The sequence below is a fragment of the Marmota marmota genome, unplaced genomic scaffold (assembly GCF_001458135.2).
Source record: "Marmota marmota marmota unplaced genomic scaffold, marMar, whole genome shotgun sequence".
Lineage (NCBI taxonomy): Eukaryota > Metazoa > Chordata > Mammalia > Rodentia > Sciuridae > Marmota > Marmota marmota.
In genome coordinates this window covers 7198609-7221495 of record NW_026000119.1, presented here as the reverse complement: position 1 = coordinate 7221495, position 22887 = coordinate 7198609, and the positions used below count along the sequence as shown (strand labels likewise).

General features: G+C 40.6%; 1 protein-coding gene across 2 annotated transcripts in view; it reads left to right on the top strand.

Moving 5' to 3' along the window:
• Fras1 (Fraser extracellular matrix complex subunit 1) overlaps positions 1-22887 on the top strand; it is a 426519-nt gene that overhangs the window by 195498 nt on the left and 208134 nt on the right. For both annotated transcript variants that reach the window (XM_048784792.1, XM_048784791.1), the window contains exons 12-15: positions 1384-1531; positions 3127-3270; positions 4645-4779; positions 18986-19129. In XM_048784792.1, coding sequence (XP_048640749.1) covers positions 1384-1531; positions 3127-3270; positions 4645-4779; positions 18986-19129 — 571 coding nt within the window. The remainder of the gene's footprint in view (positions 1-1383; positions 1532-3126; positions 3271-4644; positions 4780-18985; positions 19130-22887) is intronic.

Here is a 22887-nt window from a genome sequence, read left to right as displayed (position 1 = left end):
CAAAGGAATGTTTTATAAAACAGTAGAATATGATCAGCTCATTATCTAAAATAAGTTTTACATATCCAAAGCTTCTTCTGGAATGGTATTTAACAGTTTTCTTGTCTCAAGTTATCTATTCAATTTAAAACTCATTAGTTTTTTTTTTTAAATATGCTTAGCTTTATTGTATTTTCCAGTCTGTCATTGTGGATTTTCAGCTACCTGAATATAAAGTCTTTATTTTTCCTTGTCTCTGAAATGACACTGAGGCCTACCTACAACACATTGTTAAAGGCGGTATCATTAAGCATTTTGTCATTGAAGAAGGAACTTCTTGGAGTTGTGCAGTGTTCATTCCCCCAACAATGCTGAGCACTGGTTCCCTCTAAGTTGTTTACAAGACAGTGTTGTGTGGCATCTCTTAAAGGGAAAGTGCAAGCATGTGGATTCATACAAACAAGCTTTTAATTTTGGATGTTAGGAATAAGGGGAAGGAGTCCAGGCTGCCTTAAAATGGAAGAACATCACTTCTGCCTTTTCAAAATGATATTCCTCAGCATTCTAACGTTTCCATTTTGTTGAGTACTGTCACATTAACTGAGATACAAAACATCAGTTAGCTTAGTGAACATCTGTCGACCTTTGTTTGGAAATCCACTCTCCTCTGCTGTCCTATTTTCCTTTCCTCATTATCTCAGTACATTCTGGTAAGGACCTTTGCCTCTTTTCAGTCTCCAGGCTGAGTGGGATAGTGAGCAACAGGGGATTGTTCTTAGAATCACTTTGGATTGTCTGTCAAGCAGTTCATGTTTATTGCCATAACTTCCTTGTCCAAGAGAGATATTTCATTGTGGGAAAGCTCGTGGCACATCCACATCCACGTGACCCACAAAAAACAGCCCTCAATTTTAAGAATACAGTGACCTGCCTGCTGCTCTTTCAACAGCGTTGAAATCAAGGTTCCCACTATTATTTAGCGATTATATTTAAGGTACTTGTTTATCACTAGGTGCATTGTAATCCCTCTGCTGTGAGTGTGCACATGTGTGTGTATGTGTGTGTGTGTGTGTGTGTGTGTGTGTGTGTAAAATAGGTTGAGAAGCAAGTTTTGGAAGCTATGTATATATTATGGTAGCCCTTAGGGTACTTTCCTAGTTTATCTCAGAGTCTGCCTAAAAATCATTCAACTGGTGCTCTTTGTCAAAAGAAACCAACAATAAAGAAAGAAGGAGAAATTTTGCCATTTTAGTGTGGGACACCTCTGCTGTGTCCTGTTCCAGAGGTGGTGTTTGTAGAGTGGTGAGTGCTTCTCTCTGTCCTTATGGAAATGGGAAGTTCCTTACAAACAGATTCTGAATCCATGCAACCTGATGCCATTGTCATCCTTTCTTTTCCATGCAGGAGGGACACAAGTGGGAAGACAGTCCCTGCAGGATGTGTGAGTGCCGGGGTGCTCAGGTCACTTGCTACGAGCCCTCTTGCCCGCCATGTCCAGTGGCCACCCTAGCCCTGCAGGTGAAGGGACAGTGTTGCCCAGATTGTACTTCAGGTGGGTCCATGTGCCGTGTATTTCTGATAAAATGGTTTTCCTGGCAAAAATTTCAGGGAAATTCTTTTTCTTCCCTTATGTCTTTCTCTTTAGTCACTTGATTTGAGAGGATTTTCCCCCCTTAATTTTTCTTTTTTTTTAATATTTATTTTTTAGTTGTAGTTAGACACAATATCTCTATTTAGTTTATTTATTTTTATGTGGTGCTGAGGGTCTAACCCAGTGCCCTGCACATACAAGGCGAGCGCTCTACCTCTGAGCCACAACCCCAGCGCCCCTGCCCCCCCCCCGCCTTAATTTTTCTAACAAAAAATTCTAGTGAATCTTCACCCTATAATTGACAAACTCAACTGATTACAGTTGTGTGACCTTAGACATTGACCTCATCTTAATTTTTTTGTTGACAAAATATGCCTTATCTATCTTGTGAAAGTTTGGTGAAAATCAAATAACATGTTTCAAAACTTGTAAAGGCAAATCCGTCTCCCACTATTGGAAATACAAGAATAATTACACAAATTTTGTTATGTATGTTTATTCTTTTTTATTTTAAGGTGAGCTATTAAGCAGATGGTTCCTTTTGGAGTTCTCAAATGGGGTTTTAAAGTTTAAAGACTCATTAATTTCTTCCAAAAGAAAATTTTATCTACTTGTTCTGCAATTCTGCTTTCAAATCACCTGGGGTTGAATTAGTTCCAGTTAATAATTGTTGGCAAGCTCTCGAGTTGCTGTGGCTGAGCAGTAATTCGCATATAAGCTTAGTCTCTCTTAGAGAAATGGCACTTTCTTCCATTCATATTTCATAATTAATTGTTTTCATCCATGGGCCACAATTTTTCACGTTGGCAGTTGCTCTTGTTACACGCACCTTATTTTGGCTAATCACGGTGTTTCACTGGAGAGTTTATCAAGGGAAAAGCAAAGCAGCTTTATAGTTTAATTATGTTACCTTCACCACAGTGGCTCTTTGGGCTTTCCAAAACAAATATTTTAACATATTATTATGCATTATACATCGAAAATCAGGTCCGTGATGACTTCAGAACCTGAAAATAGTCTTTTGCTGACAATTAACACTAAGGTCAGTGATGCCCCCAATCACTGATAATGAGATTTAAGATTCTGGAGAAAAAAGAAGAAAATGGGCTGTTTTTGAAAAGATAATAATCATTGTTTTTAAACCTTGTAGGTTTTTCATGTCGGTCGTTTTTGTGTGTGCCAAGCTTAAGAGGAAACATCTCAGATATTGTAAATTATTGATTCTGTTTAAATCACATACTGTGGAGATAGTCGATCCTGTTTCTAGAATCCTCTCAGCAGGTAGAGACACTAACGAGGCTGTTCTTTCAGCATCTTTAATTTGGGCTATGAAGGCAGTTGGTGGTATTTCAGACAAGGAGGGGTTCCTTGGAATCTTGTATTGAAATGCATTTTTCACTATTTGGGGGGCCTTTTTGCACCTCCATTCTACAGTTTTCTGTCCTTCATCTTGTCTGTAATACGTATGTATAAAGCCTGTGGATTCTTTTTCTGAAGGGTATGAAAATATCCTAAGGTTTTTACCGAGCTCTTCTCTTCTTTGTCCTTAATTTTAGTCCGTTGTCATCTAGACTGCTTGACCTGCTCTCACTCTCCGGATCACTGTGACCTCTGCCAGGATCCCACCCAGTTGCTGCAGAATGGACGGTGTGTGCACAGCTGCGGTCTGGGATTTTACCAAGCTGGAAGTCTCTGCTTAGGTATGGCCCTGGTGGGCAAGCCGGAGGTGGCACTGTGTAGTGGATAGAGAGATTCCTCGGAGATTGGTCTTTTCAAACGGAGGCTCAGTACTGTCAAGGAGGGGGTTGTGTTTGCAGGAAATGCACAATATCTAAAAACCACTGGAAGGTGCTAATGCCATCCATTGGTTACTTGGCCTCTCCACCTTCAGGTCTCTTTCTTCTCACATTTAAAAGTATTTCAGTACTAACTGGGAAAAAGGTGGTATGGAAGTCAGATGGTTGTTAGGGAGTCATAGCTGGATTTGTTTCATTTTTGAAGACTTTCAAGGATAGTGATATCATTGGGATGTTTGGTGTCTTTTATTAAAACACTCATTTAATCCATGATAGAAATTTACAATTGACATAGTCCTTCAAAACTACTTACTAAAACTTTCCAGTTTTGCACATGAGGAACCGAAAGCAGGGAAGTTAATTCCAATTAATTGACTTGCTCTGTATCACACAGGTCATTGTTAAGAGAGCTTATCTCTTTTGAGCTACCTGAGGATTCAGGAAGGGTCCAGGTGCATTTCATAATTTTTGTACATCTGAGAAGGAGCTCTTACTTGGGAGACTTTAGCTTGGTTGACATTGGATCTAGTTACTTTCTCCCTTATCTCTGATTTTGGAGGTTAATTATTCATTTAAGAGCACATAGGGTCATAGCCTGGCAGTGACTACATAGCCTCTCTTTTGCTCAATATTCTTATCTGTAAAGTGGAGGTAATCCTAGTACCTTCTTCAGAGTTTTTGTGAAGATTAAGCATGTCTATACCTGCTGAGCACCTAGAATAGTGTCTAGAATATAGACAGGGCTCAGTAAGCGTTAGCCACTTTTATTATTATTTTTGTAATTATTCACTTCTCCCCACTTTCTCTTTTTATTTATGATCTTCAACCTTTTGGAAAGTTATTTATTTTATCTGCCATAAGATGTGGAGGAAAAGAGGCAAGGAATATATTTGCATAAAGGTTGAGTGACAAAGATATTGGGAGCTATTAGATGAGAAGAAAAGATCATAGACTCCTGAGCCAAATTGCCTGTCTTCAAATGCCAACTCTGTGTAGAGTTGGGCAGGTTACTTAACCTCTCAGAGCTTGTTCTTTATTCATAAAATTGGGATTAATGGTATCTACCTCATAGGGTTGTTGTGAACATTAAAGGCATTGGTATATATATAAAGTGCTTGAACAATGGCTGACCCAACCACATGCTATGGAAATATTATTGGCTCCTGTGTTTTTCTCTGGGACTCCAGAGGCTCAGGATTGAGGTGAGTCAGCCCTAGGGTGATGTTTTTGAATTAATCAATTGTTTCTTTTCCTTTCTTGATTCTTGTCTGGAGCCAGCCTGCCAGCCTCAGTGTTCCACGTGCTCCAGTGGGCTGGAGTGCTCCTCCTGCCAGCCTCCCCTGCTGATGCGGCGTGGGCAGTGCGTGTCCACCTGTGGGGAAGGCTTCTACCAAGATCGCCACTCCTGTGAAGGTAAGCACTGTTGGGCTCCAGCCAGGCAGGCCACAGAGGAAGCTCGTCACCCTCACTCAACAGAGATTTGGGGCTACCAGGAGATGAAAGCTGTTTTTCAAATAGAAATGCAATGTTTAGATTGATTGTCCCCAAGAGGACATGAGCTGGAAGCTGGGTTCCCCATGGCAGTGTTTAGGTGGTAAGAAATTTAAGAGGTAGGGCCTCATGGAAAATAATTAGGTCATGGGGGCCCCACGTCTCATGAATGAATTAATGGCACCTCTTGGAGATTTGGCTCTTATGGGACTAGATCAGTACCACAAGAGTGAGAAGTTATAAAGCTAAGTCACTCATATGTGTGACTTCTTCTGCATGTGGCCTATTCCCTTTCTTCTTTTTTACCATGTTGTGATGCAGGTGGGGGCTCCTTGCCAGGATGCAGGTGCCATGCTCTTTTGATCCTCCAGCCAATAAAATCAAGGGCCAAATAAACCTTTACACATAATAAGTCAGATATTTTGTTATAGCAACTAATTATTCTAAGACAGGAAGAAACTCTGAATAAGACTTCTGATGGAATGAAAAGAATGATGAATGGAAGAGATGACACATTTGTTTTTTATAACAGTATTAGATTACTCTAGTATCTATATACTTTAGTAGATTTATATGCCTAATTTTATTTTACATTTTGAATTTTATTTTTAATTAAGATCTAGTTGAAATTCTTTTTTTCAAAATTCTGAATATTATTATAACCTCTAGAGGTAGAAGTGGCCATAATATAATTTAATTTACTTATACCCGAGCAATTTTTCAATAGTGATTATAACCTTGAGTATAGGTAAAACAAGTAAATGTATAAAGAATCTTTTAAATGAAGAATGGGAGAGAAAGGCAGTGGTAAAAGCCTAAGGCAAAGAAGGGAGATAAAAGTTTGTCTTTAGAAGGATAATAAGATCTGCTCCATTTGTGTACAATGAAACAAAATGCATCCTGCTGTCATGTATAACTAATTAGAACAACAACAACAAAAAGATGTGCCCAGACCCTAAGGCCAGGTTTGTGGTAGCGGTAAATCTGAAAACGTGGATGGACCAGCAGAGGGTCTCTGCCATCATGCCTGGGAGCTGCAGTTGAGAACAGTAGATCTGTGAGGAGAATTGGAAAGTGGGCCAATCTGAGGGGCATCTGATAATGGTCCTCTTTCATGCCTTTGATGAGAGTTTTCAGGAAAAGCATTTGGAGGGAAAGGAGTTAAAGAGAACAAGTGCCCTGAGCTCGGCAGATGTGCAGGCTGCAGGTGCTCCATGTGGGGGTCCTAAGTGGAGGGGGCTGCTGGTTCCCTTCATCCCAGGTCACAGTCAGAGCCCATTGGATTATAGGAACAGTCTTGAAAGGTAACACTCATGCTGTTTATGCCCATAGAAATATGAGGAAGAAGGGACTGTTTTGTGACAGTCTTGTGATGGAATGTGAAAGGAGTTTGGCTGGGGGGTTCTTTGAGATCTCTAAGTGTGACTTCTGAATCTCTGCACCCCCAGCATTCAGGGTTGCACAAAGTATTCTTTTATTGATCAAGGTAGGATAAATGAATGAATGATTCCTTCATTCCCTTGAAGGACCCAATGTCTCCATAAATAAGTCTAAGCCATAAAGGAGAAGACAAATCTTAGTGTTTATGGTTTATCTTATTCTATTTACCTGTGATTTTAGAATGGGCTTGGAATGAGCACATAGAAACGGCTTTGTGAATGTGTAATGGTGGGACAATTTAAGTAAACTGCTGAAATTTCAATTTGATGAAATTATTGAATGTATTCCTTACTCTTTTCTTCAATCCCATCAAAGAGACCTCCTGCTAACTTTCCTGTGACAGATTTGCCTTTAGAGAAGAATTCATTCCCCCTAGATTGTTCACCTCCCTGTGTATCACCTCCACCTCCTGGGATACACACATGCCACATACACATTTCCTTTTTGTTCCTTTTGCCATTTTCCTTTCTCCCATGCCTAGTGTTTTAATTGGTGATGCTAATGCTGTTTTAGGGCATTTTGAAATGGATAATGTTTCATTTGATTACTGGTTTATGTAGCTGCCTGCTTCACATTCCATCCACATACCCACCCACAAATGCCTCTAGTAGAAAGTTGCTGGGAAAATTTGTTCATGCTCCCTCCAGGGAATTAAACCAATTTGCTTTAGTTCAGGCTGGTTGCATTTTTATGCATAAAATAGGAGAAAAAAAACAGCAAGAGGAGAGTGAGAAAGACGAGAAGTAAGAGGAGAGAGAGAGAGAGAATGATCTTAAAAATTAAAGCTAGATTTGTGATAAATTTCCAGATACATTCTTGGCACCAAGGCTGCCCAAATTATCTTTGCAAATAATCTTTCTCAGCATTGGAAGTTTTTGTAACATTTGTGCTTGTGCATTTTTGTTGACTCTTCACCATTGACCTTGGAAGTGGGTCAGCCAGCCAGTATTCTTTCGACATGTGCTAAACTTTTCAAAAAGAAGCCTGCCATTTTTGATACTAACACATTCTTCTGGATTGTTTTGTTTGGGCAGGGTCATTTATGCTATGACTGGGATAATTCTCTACTTTATTGACACATCAAAACCAAAAGAAAGTGAACACTGTGCTGAGAAAACTAATGAACAGAAATTACCTGATTAATATTCATGCTCACTATGTTGAATATAGGGCAGAGGGAAAAATATGGGACAGAGCCAAGTAGCACACATCCATGGGTCTAAACAAAAGAGTATGAGCAGGTCAACCAGAGCGGGGACAAGAAAGTACTAGGCCTGCCCAAGATCTCATCCTAAGGGGCCCTTATCATTTTTCCCTTTTTGTTTGAGTTTGGTGGTATAAACACGCACTCACGCCATGTGCACACCCATACACCTATGCATTTAAACATGTGTGCATTTATCAGTATTACTGTTGCATCTTGTATTAGATTAAACCAAATCATGTTGTAATTATAGGCTACATTATGCATCCCATACCAATCCCTGCTTCATCTCCCCTGCCTTCCCCAATTTTGGAGTTTGATGATTTGATCACTTTACATTATAGCTCAACATTACCCAGTTTTTTTTATAACAATCTAAGTCAGGGACAAAGCCATATGTAAGTTGCCTCTTTTCCATGGCAGGTAGGACCATAGAGTAATCACCCTGTCAAGGCCCAAACTGTGCATTTCAGTCCTGGCACTCATGTTCCTGCTTTAACCTCTGTGCTTCCTATGCCACCAGCTGGATCTTGTTTAGCATCCTTTTTTGCCCACTCTGTTCCACTCTTGTTGACCCTGTGCAACTTAGATCCTAGGATTGGGCTTCTGCTTTTATTCCTGCTCCCTGTCCTGTTCTGATCCATTTCCAGGAATTAAAAGCCCAGTTCTTGGCCAAGAATGGTGGCACATGCCTATAAATCCCAGCAGCTCAGGAGGCTGAGCTGGGAGGATTGTGAGTTCAAAGCCAGAGTTGGCAATTTAGTGAGCCCCTAAGCAACTCAGTGAGAACCTGTTTCTAAATAAAATTTAATAAAAGGGCCGGGGATGTGGCGCAGTGGCCAAGTTCCCCTGGGTTCAATCCCTGGTGCCAAAAAAATAAAAGAAAATAAATTAATTAATAAAAAGAAATTTAAATATCAAAGCCCATCTCTTAATCACCTGCAGCTTGATGGTCAGGCTTCAACTGTGTATGGCCCTTCCTTGACCCTCCCTCCCCCACCATGCCAAATGACTTTGCTCCTTTCCTTCATGGCTCTTTGGTACCACTTGTCCTGGATCTATTCTTTCTCATTTTATCATCTTAGAAACTCTAGTATTAAATCTAAATTTAGATCCAGACTGTACTTTCCAGGTCTTGAGAACATTTGTCCTTGCTCATCTTGCCCCATTTTTTTTTAATCAACTTGTGTTCTACTTTGGTGGGACCATTGTCCTATGCACATAAAGCCTAGTCATAAAAGCCTTTAAGAAGAGCTAAAACAGCCAACAACACATGTCATGCAAGATTAAAAGAAGTAGCTCATAAGAGTAAACTTTGAATGGAGAAAGAGTAGAATTTATCTCATTTTTTCATGTGTATTAATATTTAGTTTTACTGTTTAAAACTCAAATTATTCATAAAGGCCTGAGGATGGAGCTATGTGTTCCCATAGCAAAATTTGCCTTAATTCTGTAGATCCAGGGTTTGGAGGGAGCAGGGCACAATGGTCAAAAGCTTAGGCTCTGGAGCCAAACCAGCTGGATTCTAATCTTGGCTCCATCTCCTAGATAGTCTTTTTTATTTTTCTTAATTTTTTTGTGGTTTTTTACATAGTCTTTAACTTCATGCTTCAGTTGTCTATGGGTAAAACTGAGAGTCAATAATATCTGCCACGTGGCATTGCCATGAAGACTAAGTGAGTGCATTCACATGTATTGTAGGAGATGGTGCTCCATACCTGGCTAGTCCTCCGTTACACATTGAGAGATCTGAATTTCTGCTTCCCATTGAACTTATTCTATGTTCCTTTCTCCAATTCCCCAATTCAGTCTCTGTTGACCACTGCACCTGGTTCTGATGATATGAAGAGAAGTAAGATTCAGTCTTTGAGTTTATAGTGAATTGGCAATCTAGGTGGGTTAGCCATTCCTTGCAGAGATAGAAAACAACAATGAACCAACCCAGCAAACACCTTTGAAGTTTTTTCTATATTTGAGTATTTTATGGCCATAGATATTGAAACCTAAAGAATCAAGACATTTAGACATTTTATGAGATCATAAAGTAAAGGATTATTTTGAATCTCCATTCTACCACTTATTTCTATATGATTCTGGGCAATTTGGTTAACTTCAATTCCCTCAACTCTAAAATGGGGATAATATTATCTACTTTACACTATTATTATGAGGAACAGGGAAGATGTTTGAAAAGCATAAATATGCTTGGTTCATAATATGTAGACAATAAAAGGAAGCTATGGACATTAGTGAAACTATTTGTTTTTTAACCTATGGTGATAAAAACCAAATGTCTTGCATCAGTAAACAAGGAGTTTTGTGCCACTAATGTCTGATTTAAAAGAAAATATACTTTTAAATGTTATTGAGAAGGAACTATAATAAAACAGTTAACTATATTCCTTATAACTTTTTTAAAAAATGTTCAGATTGGATAATGACATTTTGTAATTATTTGTTTTTTAGCTAAATTAGGATATATTGAGAGGGAAAATGTGAAAGAAAACCTGTGGACTTTGCATATAGGATGCTGACCTAGTTGAGATTTTAAAGCTGTGGTTTGAGCAAAGGAACTTACAAAGTTAATTATTCGTTGGAACTATGGTTGACTGGAGTAGCCAATCATTTCAGGAAATGAAGTGCTGACCTTCTGGAGCCAGGTTCAAAGCACAGAATACTTAATGGGTTTTAGCAATCTGTTTCAGCATGTGACTTATCATGGCCTAACTGTGCCCTGGGTGGGCCTCTTGGCAAAGGCACTTGTGCAACTACTGTTTCTGAAATCCTCAGCAAGACGGAAGCCTTCCTTACACAGCTAGTCATTGTCGAGCTGGTATCCTCCATGGCTCGAGCAACGTGCTTCCAAATCAGAGCATCAGTCCCAATTTCATTGCCAGAGCACATGTTCAGTTTGGGGGCCCAGCACATTCCCACCAGTCTGTCTTTGTTAGTTTTGTTCTGTTCTTTACATCCTGTGCACTGTTCAGTCCTTCTTTGGCATTCTACAGCAACCACGGTCTTTGCTACTTAGTTGCTGACTATTTTGTATAAGGGGATTTATTGCTTTGAGTGATATTCTTGCTCATCTCTTCTGTACAGGCAACAAGTATGTATCAAGCCTCTTCTATGTTTCAGGCCCTTTTCTGGGTGCTGGGGATACAGAGTGAAGCAGACAAATTCCCTGTGGTTAAGGATCTTGCTTCCTCAGTGGGAAAAGAGTGTCCTTAAATGAGTGAACAAGATCCCTTCAGATAGTTATTGTCATGTGGATTTATTACCACCAGCGCTATAATGACAGTTTTAAAAAGGAATAGAGTGGGAGGAGACCAGTTACTGGGACATGGACATGTTTTATATGTCTGAATTTCACACAGAGCTAAGCCCATACAAAGCATTCTGGAAGACTTTTTAATGGAGAAAAATATGACGTGTCATTGCATGGAGAAGAGGAGACAGGAATATATGGGCATGCCTAGACTTTGCTTACAGGTGACCTGTCTTCCATATGGCTTCTGATAGTTACTCCTTGTCAGCAATTCCTGGCTAGGTGTGGCAGCATCAGGAAAATTGCAGAATCTCATTTTTTTCCCTTCCTTTTATCTTTTCTTCTCTTCTTGTCCCTTATCTTTAAAATAGTAGGGTGCTGAAAGGGTGACTTTTGAAATAAATTATCATTGGAACCTGGGTAGTGTCCAGGGAATGTTTTAAGCCATGTGGAAGGGAGGACAACAGGATGCCTTTGTGGAATATGTTTCTTGAGTAAACTAGACCCAGTGAAGCAGGGATTCCAAGTCCCCTCTCTCTTTGGGTATTCATGTACAGGATAAATAGAAGAAGGAAAAAGCAGCTGGTGATGTTTTGCTTGGGACTGTTGCTTTAGCAGGAGACTGACTGTGTTTGGCATTTGTCTGCTTGTAGCCCTTTGCTTTGTATGCCAAAGACATACATTGATAGAACAAAAGCATCACATACCACCAGAAAAAGCCTGCCACAAACACAAGGGAGTTTATCTTCTAGACAGATCTCTCATTCTTTATTATAAATATGAACCCCCAAATATTTCAGCTATGGGTTGCAAACTTACGACAGGTCTTCTGGCTTTCTGCCCAGTTTCTGGGTCTCTCAATTATTTTAGCTAGGCCACGTGGCATCCTTTCTTTCTTCTCTTCCCCGCTCTCCCCTTCCAACACTATCCCTACTCCGCCTTCCCGTCCCCTTCCATGCTGCTGGAAGAGTGAAGGGCACCTTCCTGTCATCACATCTAAGATCTGGGCAGGAAGTCTGAGAATACTCCCCATCAAAGGCTTTGCTTTGGTTGGTGGTCCCTCCTTTGGCTTTCAGTTTGCATAGACAAACAGAAGTCCCTGGAGAAGCCAATAGTCATTTAATGAACAGGGGCTAAGGGAACTGTGGGGATGAGGGGGGACCCCAGGGAGGTTCTGCAGCTGTGGTTTGCCAGTGGTCACCAGGGATTGAATGGAAGACCCAGTGAATCTAAGCCTGGTGGGCATGGCATTTGCAAACCCCTGGGGTACATTTGTGTTGTAGATCTAAGAGTGTAGGCAGAGGGGCAGGAGATATAAGGGATAACTTTGAGAATGTTCCTGGTGAGCTTATTGGCTCCCTTTATTCTCTTACTTATGAACCAATGAAGGCCAACCTACTTGTAAAATCTCTCACCACGGGAACCTGCCAAAGACTCCCTCAGCTTTGGTTCAAGTTGAGTCTCTATAGAAGACACTGATAGAAATTCAAATCATTCAATTGTATCCCAAGCATGGTTAGTAAATTAACTAGTTACTTACCTACCATGTGCCTTAGGGAAGAGGACTATAAACCCCCTTCCCTTTCATAATATTTTTTCCTAAGTACCAAATAAATTCATATTATCCCAAAAAATAATTTGGAAAAGCAATAAAATATAAAGTAAAAAAAAAAATCAGCTAAAATTCCTATCTTAAACTTGCCCAAATCACTTCTGTTAGTATTTTGGTGTCTGTATTTGTAATTTATGAATGTGTCTCTGTACATGTGTCTATACCCATGCACACATTTATTTTTCCAAAGAAAAATCAAATTATGGCTTCATTGCCTGCTCTCACCATGTTATTACTTATCCTTGAACAACATCTGATTGTAAAGCTGTTGTGTAACTTTCTGTTTGTAGTAATTCAATCATTCATTTAGCCAATCCTCTATGTTCGATATTTGTACCTAATTAATCACTATTATAAATAACCATGATAAAATTGTGGTAAATATTTTTATTAAATTTTTAGACATTCAGATGCTAGGTCCAAGTGTGTGTGTGTGTGTGTACATTTTAAGCTTTCTTTCTTTATTTTTTGGTACTGGGGATTGAATTCAGGGGCACTCGACCACTGAGCCACATCCCCAGCCCTATCTTGTATTTTATTTAGAGACAAGGTCTCACTGAGTTGCTTAGCACCTTTCCTTTGCTGAGGCTGGCTTGCGATACTCCTACCTCAGTCTCCCGAGTTACTGGGATTACAGGCGTGTGCCACCACGCCTGGTGCCATTTTAAGCTTTTTGATACATATTCACATATGGCTGTCTTTTTTAAAAGTGATATTAATTTGCACTTTTGCCAGGAATGTACAAGAGTGCCTACTTGCCACCACCCTGTCAACACCAGGTATGACAGTGCTTCTTAAATCTGTCAATGTAATTCATGTAAAATGGAACCTGCTTAACTTTTTCGTTCACTCATTTTTGGGATTTCTATGAAACAGGTTGAGTCAGACTTGTCAGTTCGTGGCTCATTTTCATCACTGACCTGTTCCAGGCTATTCTCTTTCTTAACAATCTGTCTGCCCCTCTGCTGATCTATTCTTTTTCTTTTCATTCCTTATTCTTACCCCTTATCTTCCCAGATCCCAGCTTACATAAGTTTTCTGGTGCCATTCAGCCTATATTTTTGTATGTGCGTGCTTTTGTTGTTGTGTATACCTATAAATGTTCATGAATATTACAGGGTGGACACTTCATTCTTTCCTTTTAGTCCTCACTAAGCATTGGGTCTGAGGTACATACATGTTGCTTCATATGTTTTGAATCCGTTGTTTAGTTGCTGCTCATCACTCAGTGTGTGCATCTCTATTTGTGAAGCTGAATATTTTTTCACGTGTTTGTATTTTTTTTTCTTTTAAACCCTGTAAAGTACTTAAGGGTTTTCAGAACACATGGAGACAAGATGTCATCATTTTAGGATGTAAAGCCTTCTGTTGACAGAGGGAGACAGGTGGAAAGCAGAAGCACAGCCTTGTAGGGGATGGAACATTGTAGTAAATGGATCAAAAATGGTGATCGCTCAGATGTCCTCTGAACTTCTTTGAAATGTGTGTGGCATCTGAGCTTCTCAGGCAACCAGTCTTGGCCTCCTGTGAGTCTCTGGATTGCAGAGGAGCAGGATGAGGGGATGGGAGAGGGGCCAGTAGTCTTCCATGCATCTAAGCCTCACCAAACTATTTCCAGTCACTTTCCAGTGGGTCTTTTGTGTTTGGTAGAGATTTCAGGGAAAGAACTTCAAGTATGAGGCTTCTGGTAAAAGGCCAGATCCCCTTTACATAGCTGCTGGAGTAATCCTCAGGAGCTCCAGGTCTTTCCTTTGTACGTGAACCCACCTTCCACACAGTCTCTTCCACCTTCTATTTCATGCTGCACTTTAACTATGCGCATTGCTTTTGGCACCAGTTGAGGCAAGTTCATCAGGTTTCCCTTAAAGTACTCACAGGATGGCATACAACATTCTCTCCTTTTTCAAACACCTTTTCAGCTCATCATGTCCTCATGAATTAGGTACAACAAATATTATCCCCACTTCACAGGTCAGAAAACCAGGGAACAATGAAGTTGAGTTTTAGAAAAATTTTTCATCTGAAAAGTTTCTTATTGAAAATTTGCCCACTGTCACCAGATAATACTTTGAGCATCGGCTCAAAGTGCTTCCTAGTCATTTGTGAGATGGGAGTGAAAACCTTGCTCCAGGATGGACAAGAACCAGAAGCAAGGAGCTTTGACCTCACTGATGAAATCTGTTGATGGCTAATGCAGATTCCCTGACATCTTGCTGAACAGGTCCTAGAAGATATACCTAAGGAGCCTTCTCTTTCCTGAGGGGAAGGTTTGATCCAAAGGCTGAGCCTGTGGCTATCCCATCTTTTGTCTGGCCTGGAAAGGCTTCTGAAAAAATAGATTGCTTTTAAAAGGAATTCCTTTTCACACTTCCCAGAAAAGGGGCTACATTTTATTCTTAGGGAAGCACAGGTTTAAAAAGTCTTAAAAACTCAAGTACAAAAGGGCTTTTTAATTTTCAGAGTAAGGTTTCTATATAGAGCTGATGAAATGAAAAATAATCCATTGCTTTTCATTTTTGAAATGAATTGCTTGACAAGCCAACACATGTCTTGTTTTGCTCCAGCAAAGTCAGGGGCCTTCCCAAATAAATTATCTACTGCATGTGAGATAAGATGACTTTCCCTTATTTGCCCTTTAAAAAATTTATTGCTGCAATTTTCACAATATACAATTCAAGACTTGAATGATCTGAAATGTATCGCTAAGAGAAATTATGACGAAAAGTCAGGGAGTGAATTTTACATTTCACAAGAACCCCAAATGGAATAAAAGCCACATGTAAAATAAGCTTGCAAGAAGAGATAATCTGCAGTAGCATATGTTCAGTATTAGAAATTAGAAATCAATTGCAAAACACAGTGGGAGTATGTCATCCTGCGAAACGATAGCTCAGCATGCTCTGTGTTGAAATAAAATCCCTCTGCCATTGTACTTGGCATGGAACATGCATTTTACCCAATATGGAAGAAAGAGAAAGGCCAACAAGGACCAGTATTGCATTTGGTACTCTATATAGATACAGCATGAATATTTATCTTCCTAAACAGACCTGGACTTCAGCATTTTTTTTTTTTGCATTTTTAAAGTACATTTTATAGTTTGGAGTTGATCTTATCATATCTTAGGACTACAACATTGTGGTTAGTTGTTTCCAGGTAGAAGGATACTGAAAGGATGGATTTCCTGTAACCGATTAAAAAATCCACTGTGCATTCATTTGGCATATATTTAATGAGTCCTGACTGTGTAGTAGATATCAATCTGGACACTGAGGGCTTAAGCTGACTAAAACATGGTCTCCATTTGGGAAGTTACTATGTTCCACTGCATGAGATTGATTTGCAAAGAAATAGTACAAAATGGAAAATACCATAAGAGAGGCATGGATAAAATGCTGCAGGAACATAGAGAAAGGAGTAACTAACCTTGTTTAGAAACTTTCAACAAAGCTTCGCAGAGGCAGTAACAACTTAGGAGGCCTCTGGAGTGTAAAAGGATTACAAAAGCTAAGGAAAGAGGCAGAGAGAATGAGTTAGGTGGGTGAATCCTGGTAGTGGATCCAGAACCCAAGAACAGGCATGTGGCATGTTTATGAGCCCCTGTCCCCTGGAATCAGCATGGGGAGGGTAGCAAAAGAAGTGCTAGAAAGTATAGTAATGATCAGTTTGTGAGGGGCCTGAATGCCTTCCCCAACTCTGTATTTACAGAGGCAGTCCTGCTCATCTTTTGGTTCCTGATTTGATACTTAACACCAAGGGTGATATTAAAATATTTAAAAGGAAGCATAGCAGATTCAAATTAGTCAGAAGGTCAGGCTTCTCAGACTTTCTTCTGCATAGGATCTTTTGCTTGCTGGACGTGGTATGGATAGATCAGGGATCCCAGGAAGAAGTCAGAGTATCAGGGAAAGGCGCTTAAGGGTGACAGACATTTACCAACCAGTTTGGAGGTATTTCACTATTTTAGCAGCCAGTATAGCTGAGTGTACAGCCATCAAGCCAGTCACTGAAGAGCCAGGGAACTGTGCTTTCATTTCTTGTCTCTTCTGCAATCCCTGGACAGAGATGACTTCAGCCTCTAAAGATGCCTTGAGCTAACCATGTCCTCTTCCTACTGCCTGAATGAACTCTCTAAAAAAGCAGAATTTATTAAAGCTCTTCTATGAGATGAGGTTCAAGGCCCTTACTTGGACCTCTTGACCTTGGTGATCTGGTCTCTGCTGTCTTCTAAGCCTCACTGTCCAAAGGATCATCATTCCTTTGGACAATTACTCCCCACTGCCATGTTCACAATGCCCCAGTGTGCCCAGGTGATGGAGTGTGGCAGGTGTTCCTGCAGTGGGCCTCAGATAAATGGCTGGGTGGGAAGACCCCTGCAGGCTAGCACAGAGCCTGGTATGGTAGCTGCTTCTGTCACAGGTCGATAGATCTGCCTGACAGACCTTCTTGGAAATGAGATCGGGTTTTATGTTTGTTTGGTTGGTTAGGTAACTTTAAGTGAGACCAAGGCATGAACAGTGACAGATACCTCAGATGATGACGGCAGTCAGCAATCAAGGGTAGCTGAATAAATGAGTAGCATATTTTATGTATGCTAAAGGTGCAGTTTGTTACTGAGATCCTTGCATCCACATTTTTAATTATAATGCAATCCTAGCTGCTTATCCCAAATATGAACAGAATTCCTGTGCAATCTTTATAAGATATAAAGGAGTTGAATATAAATGAAGTCACTCAAGAGATGTTTAAAGCACCAAGCACTGAGCTCGACACAGAGTTAACAAACTAGAAATGGGCTCTGCCTTCTTCAAGCTTGCAGTCTCTTGATGGATCCAGATAATAAGTAAGGAAACTTTCTTCCATCTCTCTATCCCACCCAATTAGTCCAAGCTATCCTCATGACTCACCTAGACCACAGGTAGTTCTTCCTGCTTACCTGCACATCCTGACCCTCTCTCCATGACAGCCAGAGGGATCTGTCAGGAGTGTGGCTCTTGAATGAACCCATTAGTGACTTCAAGTTAGGATTAAATGCCTAATTCCTTGTGGTTTTCAAGGTTAAGTTTGATCAGCCCTCTGCATGTGGCTCCAACCCTTAATGGTACCACTGTGCCCCACAGCGCCCCAGCAGCTCCAGCCACCAGGGCAGACTTCATTTCCCTGAACACCTGAATTCCTTCCATTCTCAAGAATGTTGCTGTGCTGTTCTCTGATTCTCCCCATAGCTGTTCACTTCCCATCCTTCAGATCTATGAAGTGGGCCCCACCACCCACACGACTGTTACTCTTTATGGCAGAGTGTTCCTAGCATTTAACAAAATTAGTAATTATCTTTAAATTTGTTGAGGAGAAAAATTGTCTGAAATTAAGACTTTCTTGTGCAATTTAGAACTGAGAGAAGAGGATTGGATCTTGAAGCTTGCAATGTAGGTACCCTATCATCTGCCTGGAAAAGGGATTCCTAATTAAATTGCTAAGGTGTGATTACCAAGTCACTTACCAGCAGCAAACACATTCATTCCCTCTACCAATTTTGATCAGAATCAATGCCTCTGCAAAATAGGTTGTGCTCCATTGTGAAGCAAGCATTTAAGAAATTAGGATGTATTAACCAAAGTATGGGTGGATTTAGCTATACAGCCAGCTTGCCAATTCTGAAAATATTCAATTAGTTAGTTTAGGCTTTGCTTTGTAGAAGTAATAAGGTAAAGAGCAAGTATGAATGGTAATAATAATAATAATAAAGGCCAAATGTTGGAAGAGAAGAAAATTGTAGAATGTTAACCCAGTGAGTCCCAATTTTTCTGTTCTGTGAATATTTCTACAAAAGCAAGACAGGTTCATTAAGATAGGTCAGAAATCATAATCTATAGTGTAGATATATACACCCATATAATTATTTCAGTTAGTATATTGTAATATAATTATGTTCTTACCATATAATTACATATTTTTATCCATGTTTCATATCTGGTATGTGGGACAAAATGGGTGAAGGGAACAACTCTAGTCTTGGAGCAACCTATGGTTGGAAACCAAAGGCATAAGAAAAAAGCAGACCTCATGAATCCTTCAGATTCATGTACAGGGTAGACATTATGGCAGGAAAAGTGCAGATGAAAGTTGTGAGGAAAGACAGAAGCTGGTGGGGGTCAAGGGGGTGGGGAGGGAGAGAGAGATGACCCAGATACCAGTAGTTCTCCATCCTTGAAAGGTCTAATGGAGGTGTTGGAGGGTTATACTGTTGACACTCTGCTGTGTGATTTTAAAAGTCGAGGATGCAGGGCCATCTGATTTCATTAAACAGTCCCATTTGTGCCTAGAAAATGATGATTTCCTTCCCTATGACTCCCAGGACTCCAAACCCCCACTTTCCTGTTCCACATCTCTTAGCCATCATTTCCTGAAGTCATCCTCCTGGTCATAGTTTGCTTTTTTATCAACCTCCCCCCGCCCCACATTTCTCCTGATGTGTACCTAGGTGCATTACAGTCCAGAAACCTAGGAGCCAATCAACAGCCCCCTTGTAAATCCAAACCTCTAAAAGAAAAGTGACCTGCAATCCTTCCTGCAATCATTGTTCACTGATTTTGCTCTTTACCTGCAGGCTGTCATGAGTCCTGTGCACGCTGCTGGGGCCCCACAGAGAAGCACTGCGTGGCCTGCAAAGATCCCCTGCAAGTGCTGCGAGATGGCAGCTGTGAGAACAGCTGTGGTGATGGTTTCTACAACAGGAAGGGGACCTGTGTTGGTAAGTGCTGGGCGGAGATGCCAAAGCATCTTTTCCTTTTCCAGCATCCCTTGTATTCAAGTCATAGCACGGATAACCAATGTTTCTTTGGCTCATTGAGTACATGAATGGTTGCTGACACTGACTTTGCTTTGGTAGTTTGAAACTGCTAAGTGGGATCTCCTTTCACTACCCTGACACCTTTTTAGGATGAGGTTTTCATTTCAGCCTCATTCAGCAGATGAAGACATTGAGGCCCAGGCTGCCTGCTCATAAGCCACAGCTATAGGAGAGGAGCAGGGTTCCCATTCATGCCTTGCTTTCCCCCAAACCTAAATTCTGTCAATGCAAGACCACCCTCTGTATAGCCAAGGGCAGACCCACCTGTGGTGTTGGTGCCACTGACTTGAAGTTATAGCATCATTGTCATTCCACCTTTAACACCTGTAGCATAACAAGAATTAACCCAGCATAGTGCTTCCTCATGCCATGTATAGGAACCCCTGAAAGGGAGGAAGTATGGGGGAAGGCATGGCTTTGGAAAGTTACTTCATCTTTCTGTATTATCAATTTCTCACTTATAGAGTGGGGATAATTGTAAAGGACGATGGAAAAGCTCAGTAAACTCAACAAGCCAAAACAACTGTTTACCTGTCCAAGATTTTATTAGCAGGACCATAGTGGCCAGTCGCAGAGGAGAAGGGAGTCGAGAGAGAGAGAAGAGAGAGGGGGAGAGAGAGAGGAGAGAGAGGAAGAGTAAGAGAGCGAACATGAACAGGGTATTGATATTTATGGGCTTAGCACAGGATGAGGAGGAGCAAGGCGAGTGGGCTATTACTTCTTCATTGGCTGAGTGTTCGCGCCACTTCAGGGATTGGAGGTGTGCCATTCAAAGTTCACGCCATTCACAGGGATTGGAGGTGAGGGTTCGCGAGCCATTCAGTGCGTCATGGACCTGAGCTCCTGGAAGAGAATCGCTCCGGGTGCCATCTTTACCAACAATAATAGTAGCACCTGTGGTAGACAAAATGACCCCAAAGATCTCCATGTTCTAATCACCAGAACCTGTGAGCATGCTACCTTAGATGGCAAAAAGGACTTTGCAGGTATAATTAAGTTTAAGGATCTTGCAATGGGAATATTACTTTGGATTATGGGGATGAGAAGTATATAATTACAATGGTTCTATAAGAGGAAGGCAGCACAGATGAGAGGGAAAAAAAGTCAGAATAGAACCAGAGGTCAAGCTTGAGAGATGCAAGGAAGGAGCCATGAACCTGCAGTCTGGCTTTAGAATCCACAAAGGGCAAGGGAATTGATTCTGCTCTGGAGCTTCCATAAGGTATTACATCCCTGTTGACTCTGGATTTTATGACTTTCTAACCCTAGAACTCTAAGATAATATATTTGTGTTGTTTTAAGTCAAAAAGTTTGTGGTCATTTGTTACACAGCAATTGGAAACTGATACACACCCAGCTCAGAAGACTGTTGAGAGGATTGAGTTAATGTATGCAAAGCACTTAGAATGTTTCTGGGCAGAGTGTTCTGTCAGTATTTGGTGTTTAATCTTCACAACTTCATGCAATAAACATTATCATTCTCATTTTCCTGATGAGGTCATGGAAGGTAAGAAACTTGCCTCAGGTCATAGGACTTATAATGGGCAGAATGGAATTTAAACTTAGATTTTCTGGCTCTAGGTCATAAATTTCCTTGAACTGCTACTGTTAGCTGTAATGTGGCATTGCCTTATGCACCTCTGCTCATTTTTCCTTTTCATTCTTTTTTCTTCTTCCTTTCCTCCTCTTTCTTCCTTGTCTGCCCTGGCAGTCTAGGTGAATCAGCTGCCCCTATGGACATCGCTAGGTCCACAGGTAGCATTCTGACAATAAATGAAAGGTTTGAGTTGCACTTACTGTGATGCCCATACTTATAGAAAGACCATGATGACTTTCTTTTCATAACTAAGTCCACTAAATCAATTAAAATGTGCAGCCTATAAAACTTGCTTGACTTATTGTCCTCATTTGTTCACTGAGCTGGGCAACAGCAAAAATGAGATGATCTTTGGGACTTGACAGATCCACTTGTCTTAGGGAAGAGAGAGAGCCCTTGCAGCTGCTTGCTTAATGCTGTGGAGAGATCTATCAGCTTTGCTGGTGTGAAAAATCTCACTTGGTATGGATGAGTCACAGGTGCTTTCGTGTGGATTTGAGAGAGAAGAGGAAAGAAAGGCCAGGCTGCCATTAGCTTGAGCAAGCTAATCTTTTTCTGCCACCATCACTTTCCTGCTCAATTAAGCCAGATGTATTCTCTAAAGGTCGACAGATGTCAAATTTGCAGCTAATCTAAGGGCCTAAAGGCATTTACCCTTTAAGTCCCCATGGAGGCTGGTTACTGTCACTAACAGAGGAGCAGGTGACACTGACCTGCCATTATCAGGACTGAGAAAGCAACTCTTGCTGGTGAAGTGTTGTATTCTAAAGAAGAAATAGTTAGTGTGAGCCTTGGGGCAGTGAGGGATGGGAATCTGCTTGGGTTATGAGGTTGAGTGAAGAAAGCCAGGGCTCCTTGTAGCCTGGAAGAATTTAAAAAGACTAATGAACAGTGGCTTAGAGAAAGAGAGTACACATCTGAAATGCTATCTGTATATATTTTGAAAAGTGTCAGAAAACTTGTAGACAGGAGGAGAGAACTGATATTAATCAGGCAACTCATCATTTTCAACAAGTAATTACTGGACACATACCATGAGCTTAGCACCTTGCAAGAGTTTGTGATGCCATTGGTATTGCCCCGTGCACCTGTTAATAAAGAAAACTGGAGCTTACTTACACTCAGCAGAAATTGTTAGACTTCTCTAAGTTGATATCAAATGACCTCAGAAATGTTCCCCATAAATGTTTTCTGAAACAACACTAAGGGTGGATATGATCAAAGTATGTTATTTGCATGTATGAATAAGCCACAAAGAAACCCATTATTCTATAAAACTAAAATTCACTAATAAAAAAATAGAAAACAAAACAATGATGAACCAAGTTGCTGATTGCTATCAGAATGTTAATTAAGATGTTGGATGCTGATAATGGTGACTTATTTCCAATTCAGATTAGCGATATTCAAGATAAAGACTGGCTGGGATTGGTTTAATCATTTATAGCCAACCAGCCCATATCAGCTGAAATCTCAAAGTTGAGTGCTGAGAAAAATCCAGCATAGCCTATTAGAAATGGCAATGTGCCCTGGCCCGAAGAACTTGCAATACCCACGTTCCTCTATGATACCTGTCTTGGATTTTAGAAATATTAGACATAAAGGGTGGGATAATACAAAGGATAAACCTCCTCATTCTTTCAAGTACTTGTGCTTTTTTTTTTTTTTTTTTGGTACTAGGAATTGAACTCAGGGGCACTCGACCACTGAGCCACATCCCCAGCCCTATACTGTATTTTATTTAGAGACAGGGTCTCACTGAGTTGCTTAGTGCCTCACTTTTGCTGAGGCTGGCTTTGAACTCCCAATCCTCCTGCTTCAGCCTCGAGAGCCACTGGGATGACAGGCGTGCGCCACCACACCCAACCTTATTTGTACTTTTAAGAAAGTCTTTTCTTACTCTAGCTAACATGGTAAATCAAATTCAGAAGTTTTGTTAGCTATTCTCTCTCTCTTTCCATCCCCCCTTTCTCTCTCCATCCCTCCTGTTTCCTCTCCTTTTTTTTTCTTTTCTTTTATCCTCATTTCCCTTCCTTACTCAGGCAATCACTTTAATTTTTAA